The sequence below is a fragment of the Myxocyprinus asiaticus genome, chromosome 16 (assembly GCF_019703515.2).
Source record: "Myxocyprinus asiaticus isolate MX2 ecotype Aquarium Trade chromosome 16, UBuf_Myxa_2, whole genome shotgun sequence".
In the NCBI taxonomy this organism is placed as follows: Eukaryota; Metazoa; Chordata; class Actinopteri; order Cypriniformes; family Catostomidae; genus Myxocyprinus; species Myxocyprinus asiaticus.
In genome coordinates, this window is record NC_059359.1 from 1475001 (window position 1) to 1487500 (window position 12500).

The 12500-nt window shown below is 38.0% G+C and overlaps 1 protein-coding gene across 4 annotated transcripts in view; it reads left to right on the forward strand.

Moving 5' to 3' along the window:
• The window catches only part of LOC127453655 (cyclin-dependent kinase 14-like), a 334552-nt gene that overhangs the window by 146572 nt on the left and 175480 nt on the right, over positions 1-12500 (forward strand). For all 4 annotated transcript variants that reach the window (XR_007899434.1, XR_007899433.1, XM_051720217.1 and 1 more), the window contains one exon: positions 2941-3034. Coding sequence is in view for 2 of the 4 variants with exons in the window: in XM_051720217.1 (XP_051576177.1) it covers positions 2941-3034 (94 nt within the window). In the remaining 2 variants the exon portion in view is untranslated. The remainder of the gene's footprint in view (positions 1-2940; positions 3035-12500) is intronic.

A 12500-nucleotide genomic window follows, 5' to 3' on the forward strand; every position in this document is an offset into this window, starting at 1 on the left:
TGGATGAACTCATTCTGAAGAGGACAGTTGAGTTCTACATCTGACAGTACTGAATGAGGGGTGTGTGTGTGTGTGCGTGATCCTGTCACTATGGGGCTAGTAAGTGTGCACTGGAGTAGAAAGTGAATGTGTCAGGAAACAATATCTATCTGACAAATGGATCCTGACACTCGTTTAAACATGCCTCACACCTCACTTTCTCATGGTAAAAACAAATCTTGCCAAAGTATTAGTATTCTGTTCAATCAACATCAACTCATCAACTCACTTACAATAATATGTACGATTAGGCCTAAATAGAGGAATTCATTATGGGGGCATTTTTTTTAACTTTCTGTGGCATTTTTGCAGTGAGCCCCCATTTATTTCTGACTCTGCAGTACACACAATTAAAAAAGTAAAATATAGCTGCAAGCAGCAATAACGGGGCCAAGCCCCTAAATGACCTATATTGTTTTAATATCCTACAGGACCTAAAGGACCCTCCGAGGTGCTATGGTGTATTTTACAAATGCACACTGGTGTAAAAGTCATCCCAAGCAGGGTTCAAACCTGTACCTTTCCATATTACAGCTCTGTGCACAATCCACCGAACCATGCTGCCTCGTGGTTGACAGCCACCAGAGTGTCATACCATGCTGACAGTAAGCACAGCCAAACACAGCGGTTACCATGATCAACTTCATATTGATGTAACTTTTCAACAAAGATGAAAATCAAAAATACAAGTAGCCCTGCAACCATTCAGTAAGTACAGTACAAAGAGCTCCAGTAAAAGACAAATCAAACCAGCCTAGGTGGGGATTCGAACCCATGACTTATGGAATGATGGTACAGTGCTTAACAAGCTGAGTTTAGAGCAGCACACAAGTGTGGGATATCTTTTAACTATAGGTGTGCTATCTTTAAACAGCTCAGGCACCCTCAGGACTTGATGTCGAAGACGCACAACGCATTCAAAAGATATAAAAAAGTTTCATTTAATTCAAAATGGAGGAGAGGCAGTATGGCTGATATGGGACAAATTGGTATCCTTGAAATCCTCATGACCCAAGTAATCCAGAGACACAGAATTTTAAATCCAATTTCACACCAACCTCGTTAACTTCACAATGCTGTAACTTTCACACAACTGCAAAAATCAAAATGAAGTGAAAGTCAGATCTGTGCTGCTCAGCCTGGAGATTATTTTGAGCCATTGTTTGGGAATATCAGACCAAGTTTAAAGGACGTGAAAGGTTTAGATTGTAAACAACATAATCCAAGATGGCGGCCACTGTAATGGGTGGAGTTTTAATGTAAGATTTTGTTTCTAGAGCAAACGGTTCAAGATACACACAAAAGTGAATATTTGACATGGTGGTGGCGCTATAGAGTTTGTTCTAGAGACCCCAAATTTGGTAGGGGCGCTATTCATGACTACCCCTATCAGTGTGCCAAATTTAGTCATTTTCCTATGTACGGTTCTGTGGGCTGCCATAGACTTAATGGCAATATAGTAAGAAGAAAACCTACAAAATCAACAGGCTAAAATATCCTCCAATAAAAAAAATCTCTCTTTCTGTCTGCCTGTCTGCCTGCCTGCCTGCCTGTCTGCCTGTCTGCCTGCCTGCCTGCCTGCCTGCCTGCCTGTCTGTCTGCCTGCCTGTCTGTCTGTCTGTCTGCCTGTCTGCCTGTCTGCCTGTCTGCCTGCCTGCCTGTCTGCCTGTCTGTCTGTCTGTCTGCCTGTCTGCCTGTCTGCCTGCCTGTCTGTCTGTCTTTCTTCCTTCGTTTCTTACATTCTTATCTTTGTTTCTTTCTTTCTGTCTTTCTTTTTTCTTTCTGTCTTTCTGTCTTTTTATCTTTTTCCTTTTTTCTTTCTTTTCTTTTTTCTTTCTTTTCTTCCTTTCTTACATTCTTATTTTTGTTTCATTTTTCTTTCTTTCTTTTTTCTTTCTTTATTTCTGTCTTTTTCTTTCTGTCTTTGTTTCTTTTTTCTTTCTTTTTACCTTTTTTCTTTCTTTTCTTTTTTCTTTCTTCCTTTCTTACATTCTTATCTTTCTTTCATTTTTCTTTCTTTTTTCTTTTTTATTTCTTTCTGTTTTTCTTTTTCTTTCTGTCTTTTTATCTTTTTCCTTTTTTCTTTCTTTTCTTTTTTCTTCCTTTTCTTCCTTTCTTACATTCTTTGTTTCATTTTTATTTTTTATTACTTTCTGTCTTTTTATCTTTTTCCTTTTTTCTTTCTTTCTTTTCTTCCTTTCGTACATTCTTATCTGTTTCATTTTTCTCTGTCTTTTTTCTTTCTTTGTCTTATCTTTTTCCTTTTTCCTTTTTTCTTTTTTCTTTTTTCTTTCTTCCTTTCTTACATTCTTATCTTTGTTTAATTTTTCTTTGTCTTTTTTCGTTCTTTCTTTTACCAAGATGAACACAAAAAGTGATAAACAGAACCTAAATCAAAAACAAAATAAAAAGAGCGTTTAGGACGGGATGTGTTGATGTATGAAGACACTTAACAAGGCTGCTCTAAAATAATAAATATTTCAACAAAGAGAAACATATGCTTCAGTCTTTTATTTTATTTTTCTTGAAGTACTTAAAACTCTGAAATGTTTTCACAAAACCACCAAAAAATAAGAGTTTACATTTTGTCCATTTATACAGTATGTGTGAATATAATATTTACATGTTTACAATGTCAGTAATTATGGTATTCAAATTGCATTTGGAAATAAAAAGGGTATCTTGTAAAACAGTGATTGGATTTTCTTATTTATTGTGTTCAGTGAATAATTGCTAAATCAAATAAGTCTTACCAGGTCATGAAAAACCAATTCTGTTTCTTTATTCTGATTTTCAATCTGATTTTTAAGTAATTAGAACATGGTTCAATTTCAAATTATTATTATTATTATTATTATTATTAATCACAGTTTTTAACTGAAATGTATTGCTCTTTTTCAGGGGTGTCGGATGCATCTTCATTGAGATGATTCAGGGAGTGGCGGCGTTCCCGGGCATGAAGGACATTCAGGACCAGCTGGAGCGGATATTTCTCGTAAGTGTCTCTCGTTGTTTTCGGCTCTGATCTGATTATCTCTCTCTGTCCCGCCTTGGGTCACCCACCACACCATGAGGGTATTAATTGTGTTTGTGCACCTGCTGATGTTGGATCAGAAAATCTTGTTCATACAGTATGAGACCACTAGTGAAAATACTTCTATTGTGACTTTTTGAGCCCACTGTATATATATGGACACACACACATAAACTCTTGCCGTTCATACATATTTAAAAGGGATCTTTCTCATGAATTCTATAATCTCCTCTGCTGTAATTTCCCATAATGCCCGCCTCTGATAATTGAACTGGAGAGTAATGGTTAGAAACACTCAATTCATATTCACTCTCCCGGTCAGGTAAATAATTCATACAGACAATTATTGTGATGAATAGAGCGTTGGTGTGTAATACTGAAGCCCTTAGGCTGTGAGGGTCAGTGGGTAGACATATTTACAGAGGGGAATGACAGAACGAGGGAAAACCAGCTCTATCGATCGGCCCGCCGCTCTGCCGCTGAGAAAATTACTCGCCGTCTGCTCATATGGCTGAGCGCCGCCTCCTCTCGCCCCGAAAACAAAGAGAAAGTGCTGCAGAGATGGCCGATGGCCAAACTGACAGATCTGAACGGCTCTTCAGCGTTCAAAAAATTACAATTCTGTCATCATTTATTCATCTTCATGTCGTACCAAACCGTCTTTCTACTTTGAAACACAAAAATGAGATTTTAGGCAGAATGTTCACGATGCTCTTTTCCATTTAATAAGAGTAAAGGGAGACAGACGCTTTATAATTTGCAGACAAATCAGAAGTGTTCCGTTTTGATAATTTATTAACAATTTTGCTCTGCACATATAATTGCAATCAGTAAAAACATCAAACTGATAAAATAGCAATATGATATATGTTGTTTTACTCACAGACAAAAATATAGCGAGTAATAGCTAAGTATATGTCTTTGACAATTATGTTGGTGTTGCTTATATGCCGCATTGTCGCTTATAACTTCACGAAATATAAACGGAACATAAAATATCTCATACCATTATTTAGAGGAGGTGATTATCTTTCAAACGAGCCCATACACAAGATAATCAGATGCATAGATCATTAGATAATCCACATGAAGCACAATGTTACATATGACCACCAGGAGATGGCGCCAAATACATGACACAGACTCAATGATGACTCAAATGACACAGAATGAAACTCATTCTGTGAACTCTCATTACTAAAATCATGTCTGCATGCTATGCAAACCTTTAGTCATTGTTGTGTTTGCATGTGTAATTAGTTCTTATGTACAATTATTATGTTTTATTTGTTTGGAGAGGCTTTTGGACACTATGCTAAATGTATTTTTGCAATGTTATAACTTTTGATTGCATTGTTGTATCAACAGAATATTTTTCTCAGATACAGTTGACATGATTGGGAACAAAACCAAAGCAGTGGAGCCACCTTATGTACACCCAGAGATTTATAATGTCAAATCAGAAAAATAAGAAAAAGTACATTTATTTATTGATTTATTTTATTTTATTTTTAATTTTTTCAGCAGTTTCTTAGGTTGAGAGTCTCAGAATGTATCATAATCTATATCAAAGGTCCCCCATCCCCAGGTCGTGACCCAATACCGGGACGTGGAAGAGTTGCTACCGGGTCGCAAGAACGTTCTGGGAAAAATGTCTGTGCAGCACTGATATACGCCCTTTGCCCTTTATGAGGCACTATCCAAATTTACATAAAAGGGGCGATTTCAGAAAACATCAGTTCCACTCTTCATATAGATGAAGTTACTGTTTACAAATAAATGCTCCACCCTGCCCTTTCCCGGTTCTTTTGGTTGCCCAGAAATGAACTGCTGTCTATGGGCACTTCGCTCAAATTGCGCTGAAACTGCTAAAAAAGTGCTGTTTTTGGTGTTGAAACACATGTATTTATGAAAATCGTATAATTATTAGTTAAGAGCATTTCCGTCTGAGATCCTAGCACAAATAAGAGCAACACACAACTTCCCCTCCACCTGAGTAGGATTTGGCTGGTGCTTTTTGTTTGCGTTTTCTCTTTGTCAGGTGGAGAGCATTTGATAAATATGGAAAAGTCGACGTGTCAGGCAGCTCTCTTCCTGAGGTGCTGACACTGACATTTTCATTTCTAGCTTGTTTTCAAATTCCTCCCTCACGATGACCTACACACTGTCAGTCCAGGCGTCCAGGTGATGCTGCATCCGTACTTAAACCTGCTCGGAGAAACATCCATCTTTTAGAGATTATCCTTCATTAAGCTCTTCCAAAGGCCAGCCTGCTTTTATTCTGCGGATAAAGAGTGGGGTCATCGATACCTGACCTTCAACTTGACATTCTGTTTCTGAAAAGAGATGTGTTGCTGTTCAGTAGTTAGACGGCGCTGTGGAATCTTTAATTGTTGTGTTGTTGTTGGAGTCGGGCTCTGTGCCTTTTTATTTTGCCTTTTGTTTGGTTGTCTTGAGCCAAAGCTAAACTCATTTATAGTCTAGGTTAATTATCCGCTGTGACACATGTTTGGATGCCATCATGCACAGCTGACACACACTCGTGACATGCCAAATCTGAGAGAAATCCTTCCTTATGTTCACATGGGGTAACCTCCTCGTGGTCATGATTAGTGGTTCTCGCTCTCAATGGGGCGTGTGGTAAGTTGTGTGTGGATCGCGGACCTCCACATGCTGTGAGTCTCCGTGGTGTCATGCACAACGAGTCACGTGATAAGATGCGCGGATTGACGGTCTCAGAAGCGGAGGCAGCTGAGACTTGTCCTCTGCCACCCGGATTGAGGTGAGTAACCGCGCCACCATGAGGACCTACTAAGCAGTGGGAATTGGGCATTCCAAATTTGGAGAAAAAGGGGATAAAAAAAAAATAAAAAAAATAGTGGATTTTTCTTTTGCCATCGGAGCAGATTAGAGCACAACAATATTTTCTGTGGTCTCCCATTAACCACTATAGACGTTTAACCTGCTATAGTTTACTTCCACGGTCCAAACCCAGAAATATGAAAAGTATGAAACATAAATAGAAGATAAATTATCTTTTTATCTTCTATTTATCCTTTATTATGGCTGTCTTAAATATGTCTGACAGTAAAAATAACTGAATATGATAACATGATGATTGATATTAAAAAAGGTTATTTTGTACTTCTAAACCATTTTTGCACATCTGTTTTTGCAGTTCAAAACAACTAATATTTTATATGTATGTACTGTATATGATGGAACATTACAAATTCATACTATGCATATGTTCAGCAATTCCACGGAAATGTCAACCACATCATGAAAAAAAGTAAACGTTTAAATCAGAGGAACAAAACCCCTTTTAAATGTTGTATTATAGTGGTATAATGGATAATGCCGTTCAGACCGCTAGAGGGCGCCGCCTGCTCACACAGCTGACTGAAGCGCTGAATGCAGAAACGCAGCCTTTTAAAGTTTAATAATCGCACAAGGCCATATTGTGATTTCAATCTTAATTCAGTCAATCGTGCAGCATTAATGGATATCATACCGATATCTCAGAAGTCAAAGTCCGCTGGTTTCAAAGTGTTTTAGATGGTTTCCCTCATCATATGATCTATAGGTAAGTGCCGCTTTCACAACTGTCACGTCCATTTATGATGTTTTTTTCCTTATTAACATGAGAACGAGACAGAATAAAAAATAAATGTTGCATGTTCTTAAGAGTGCCAACCCTTCTACATATTGTGGCTATTATTATTTCTGGATTGTGCATTTAAATTCACAGAGTTTTTACAAAGTTATTACTAATTAATTATAAATCATATCTGCATTTTCATGCTTATTACCGATACGCCGATGGTTTTAAATTGGTCAATTATTGGCTGATAAATATTGGCAGCCGATAAACATTCCCAGTGTTATATTTAATATTATACTGTAATATACATGATATACTGGATTATTAGTGGTTCTTCTTGAGAAAGGTGCCACTGTTACTATTCCTCAATTATTATTTTTCTGATTCCTTTTGTCGTGCACCCATAAATGGGGTGTCAAATCAACCAGCTTAATGAGGACAGTGTGCTATTGCTTTTATAAGTGATTGGACGTACAACGTTCGCCTGGCAGACGAAAAACAGGCAAAAATCCCATAGACTTAACACTGAAATGGAGCAGAGGTTTCATATCTCTGAAACAGAAAATCATAGAGACCTCTTTTCTCTTTGGACAGTAAGGCAAGTTTAGTGGCACCCTAGCAACCACCCACTGCACCCTAGCAACCACCCCAGAATATTGTTCAGACATGTGGGTGGGTTCTTTTGATCTGAGTTTTTCCACGGCAAACACCACTCACATTTTCTTTAGAAAATGTACCTGTCTATTTTTATATGAAACTAGAGCATTTACATTAAGAGTGTGTGTGTATTAAAGAATTATTAAAGAAGGCAGGTTGGAGCAAATGTGTTAAACTAGCTGTCACACATGTGAAGATTACCTGTGCTTCAGTCTACTATATGAATATGGACAGATCTATCTGCAGGAAAAAGGCAGCACTGCTGTGTGTGCTGCGATTACAGTGAACTTTTCATTTTAGTCTATTTGACATTAGAATTGAACTGTCTGCTCGCATTAAAGGGAGATGGAAAGCACACACGCGCGCGCACACAGGCATGCATATAGTTACCTACATGTGCAATCATGGCTATTGCTACTAGAAGTCTAACTAATGATTAAAGATATCTCCATCAGTCAGTGTGAGCCCAATTTAGACATTCTTCATTACAAATCTAATCTTTTTATGTGGGCTTTAGCCCCAGCAACAAGGGGGAGCTTTTTATCCCAATGACTATGCTTTCACGTGTTGGACATTTATGAACCCTTTAAGCTCTGATTGTGTTCTTAAAGATTTCCTGTTTCAGTAGCATACCCAAAATGAAAGGTTTATAACTTGACCAAAAAAAAAAAAAAAAAAAAAAAAAAGCAAGGAGGATTAAGTGTTTGGTATCATTGTAAATATATAAATATTTTAATGATATAGATGACACATTTTGAGACTCTCAGCCTAAGAAACTGCCGAAAAATATATAAAAATAAATAAATTAATAATAATAATAAAAAACATTAGCCAAAAATGTACTTTGTTTTTTTCTTATTTGTCTTATTTGACATTATATATCTTTGGGTATAAATAAGGTGGGTCAGAAAAACTGCTTTTGATTTGTTCCCAATCATGTCAACTGTATCTGAGAAAAGTTTTATGTTGATACGACAAAGCAATCAAAAGTTATAACATTACAAAAATAATTTATCCTAGTGTCCAAAAAACGTCTCCAAACAAATAAAACATAATAATTGTACATAAGAACTAATTGCACATGCAAACACAACAATGACTAAAGGTTTGCATAGCATGCAGACATGATTTTAGTAATGAGATTTCACAGAATGAGTTTCATTCTGTGTCATTTGAGTCATCACTGAGTCTTTGTCATGTATTTGGCGCCATCTCCTGGTGGTCATATGTAACATTGTGCTTCATGTGGACTATCTAATGATCTATGCATCTGATTATCTTGTGTTTGGACTTGTTTGAAAGATAATCACCTCCTCTATGTAATGCTATGTGATATTTTGTTATGTTTATTTTTCGTGAAGTTATAAGTGAAAACGCGGCATATAAGCAACACCAACATAATTGTCAAAGACATATACTTTGCAATTACTCTCTATATTTTTGTCTGTGAGTAAAACAAATAGGCTGGTTGTATTCTACTCTGAGAGCTTTCTAACAACATATGACACATGGATATTTGATGAGTTTGATGTTTTTATTGATTGCAATAAGTAGCACTGTGCAATTTTTTTATATAAATGATCAAAACGGAACACTTCTGATTTGTCTGCAAATTTCAAAGCACTTGTTCAGTTTTGGTTAAAATGTCTATAGGAGCCTCTAAGCTTTCAAATGATACCTATTTTGTGTTGGTCAAGACTAGTTTTTAATATTTTGACGTGCTTAAAGGGTTAAAAAAAAAAGAACTTTTGATTTAATCACCTCAAACAAAACTGAAAACAAAGTATTTTGTCTAGAAATAAATGTGACATTTTCAAGGACTCTCATTTGCTACATACATTTAAAAGTTATTAAATGTTAATACCTCAAAATTTGGTGGGCCCTGCTGCACCTTATGGGTTTGGGACAACATTAGGGTGAGTAAATGTAGACTCTTCATTTTAGGTGAACTATCCCTTTAATAATCATGCTAAATAATGTCTCAATAAAAATGTAAAAGTGCAGAAATGTTTGTGTGGGGGTGAGGTTTAGTGGTAGGGGATAGAAATATCATTAGCTCAGTATAAAAACAATAGAAGTCACTGAAAGTCCCCATCATGAAAAAACAAACGTGTGTGTGTGTGTGTGTATCTGGGATTTGAAGGACTCAATTATTGCGAAGCCTGCTCGGACGAATGAGATGAACTTACTGACTTATTCCCATACAGCTCCTATTTCTGCCCTCTGTGACCTGAACATGTGAACCATTTGTAGGCAAGTACATGTGTCTTTTAGCCTGTCTTGTGTCTGCTCTACACAGATGACTTGAGTTGACCCGGCTTGACCTCTCCTAACTTTGCATTCATTCGCGTCGCAGTGAGATTTGATCTGTGAATCTGCAGTAAATCAGCCGCTCATCTCTGGCAGGGGAAATTAATTAGTGTGTCTGGGTGGTTGTTGTTTAGTTCCCTGACCTTCTGCCCGCTGGTAATGCCAGAGATACGAAAAAGAGGGGGGCACTTTGGTGCCATTGGCATTTCAGGCCAGTGTCACCACAGTGATTTACAATCGCAGTGGTTGATTGACAGGTGAGTAGGTGGCCCAATGTGCTCACATGTGTTTTCAACCAATTTCTTCCATCGCCGCATGTGTGGATGAAGTGGACAAATCTCAGTTTTTTGGATCCGTTTTTTATATATAAAGAAAAACGTTGTTTAAACAAATTGCCCAAAACGCTTCTAGATACCAGGTGTAAACAGGGGCTGTGTTCAAGAAAACAATAGTTTATTTACAGTTACCAGCCCATATATTTAACCGCTGAACCACACCATTGGTTAACAGCAAACAGGAAATACACCACTACATCTCAAGATGTCTGTAGACTGTTAATTTTCCCTGTCACATATTCAGCATTGGCGCTCTCTCTGTTGAGGGATCAGAATGCAGCTGAACATGTTTTCTTGATGGCGTCTGTCATCGTGTGCTGTGGTATGTCAGCGCTTTCCGTCCCCTGCTCTCCACCTGACATCAATAATAAACACGGCTGTAGATTGAGCTCGGGATGTTCACAGAGCACAGTTCAGCCTGCACTGGGACACTCAACACTGTTCACAGCACTGAACGGCATCCATACTTATGTTGCTGGAGCTCCAGGACCATGCAAAATGCATACACATTTTTAATTTGTCATTATGAAAATGTAATTCTGTGGTTGTTTTGGTTGTTTTATTTTTGGGTGAACCAAAAGTGTTTCACAAGAGTGCATGGTGCCCCAAACCGATCAGAACCGAAGTGAACACATCCAGTTTCAGCAGGTTTGGAAATAACATGCATGTGGTCAGATGAAGGTGACCCGCTCTCAGAGATCCATACGGTTGATGTTTGATGTTGTGGTCTTGCCCTCTCCTCCCAATGTGTATTCAATATATAAGACAAATTTCACTGCAGATTGCTCTTGCTCCTGAGGGGAGGCTGATTTAACAGGTCTGTCTCTCTGTGTGAGAGAGAGAGAGAGAGAGAGAGAGAGAGAGAGAGAGAGAGAGAGAGAGATTTGAGTTATTCCTTCACTGAACTTTGAGGTTCTGGAGCTCCTGAGGGCTTTCAGAGTGCTCAGTTTGAGTGTCTGGCAGCAACAATCATCCATGCGATTATCTAATCAGCCAATTGTGTGGCAGCAGTGCAGTACATAAAATCATGCAGATATGAGTCAGGAGCTTCAGTTCATGTTCACATCAACCATCAGAATGGGGAAAAAAGTGATCTCAGTGATTTGGATCATGACATGATTGTTGGTGCCAGATGGTGGTACGTGTCAAAGTAACATCCACATGAATGCCGGGACCCAAGGTGTCCCAGCAGAACATTGCCCAGAGCATCACACTTCCTACGCCAGCCTGCCTTCTTCCCATAGTGCATCCTGCTGCCATCTCTTGCCCAGGTAAACGACGCACATGCACCTGGCCGTCCACATGATCTAAAAGAAAACGTGATTCATCAGACCAGGCCACCTTCTTCCATCGCTCCATGGTCCAGTTCTGACACTAACATGCCCATTGTAGGCGCTTTCGGCGGTGGACAGGGGTCAGCATGGGCGCTCTGACCACTTCTGACACCTTTCTGTCATGGCCAGCATTAAGTTTTTCAGCAATTTGTGCGATAGTAGCTCTTCTGTGGGATCGGAACAGATGGGCTAGCCTTTGTTCCCCATGCGCATCAATGAGCCTTGGGCGCCCATGACCCTGTCGCCGGTTCAATGGTTGTCCTTCCTTGCACCATTTTTGGCAAGTACTAACCACTGCATACCGGGAACACCCCTCAAGACCTGCCGTTTTAGAGATGCTCTTTAATTAATAACTACATCGTGACCAACACAAAATAGGTATCGTTTGAAACCTTAGAAGCTCTACTTTATAATGCATGTAGGCATTATGACCAAAACTGCTTTGAAATTTATAATTTATAAAAAAAAGTGCACTCTGCATATTATTGTAATCAGTAAAAACATCAAACTTATAAAATAGCCATGTGTCATTTGTTGTTGGAAAGCTCTCAAAGAGTAGAAACACTGCAAGTAATAGCTAAGTATATATCTTTGACAGTTATGTTGGTGTTGCTTATATGCTTCATTTTTGCTTATAACTTCACAAAAAATAAACGAAACATAAAATATCACATACCATTAGTTAGAGGAGGTGATTATCTTTCAAACAAGTCCAAACACAAGGTAATCAGATGCATAGATCATTAGATAATCCACATGAAGCACAATGTTACATATGGCCACCAGGAGATGGCGCCAAATACATGACACAGACTCAATGATGACTCAAATGACACAGAATGAAACTCATTCTGTGAAATCTCATTACTAAAATCATGTCTTCATGCTATGCAAACCTTTAGTCATTGTTGTGTTTGCATGTGTAATTAGTCCTAATGTACAATTATTATGTTTTATTTGTTTGGAGATGTTTTTGGACACTGATAAATTATTTTTGTAATGTTATAACTTTTGATTGCTTTGTCGTATCAACAGAACATTTTTCTCAGATACAGTTGACATGATTGGGAACAAAACAAACCCAGTTTTTCAGAACCACCTTATTTACACCCAGAGATATATAATGTCAAATCAGAATTTTGTGTGTGATATTTCAGTAGTTTCTTAGGCTGAAAGTCTCAAAATTG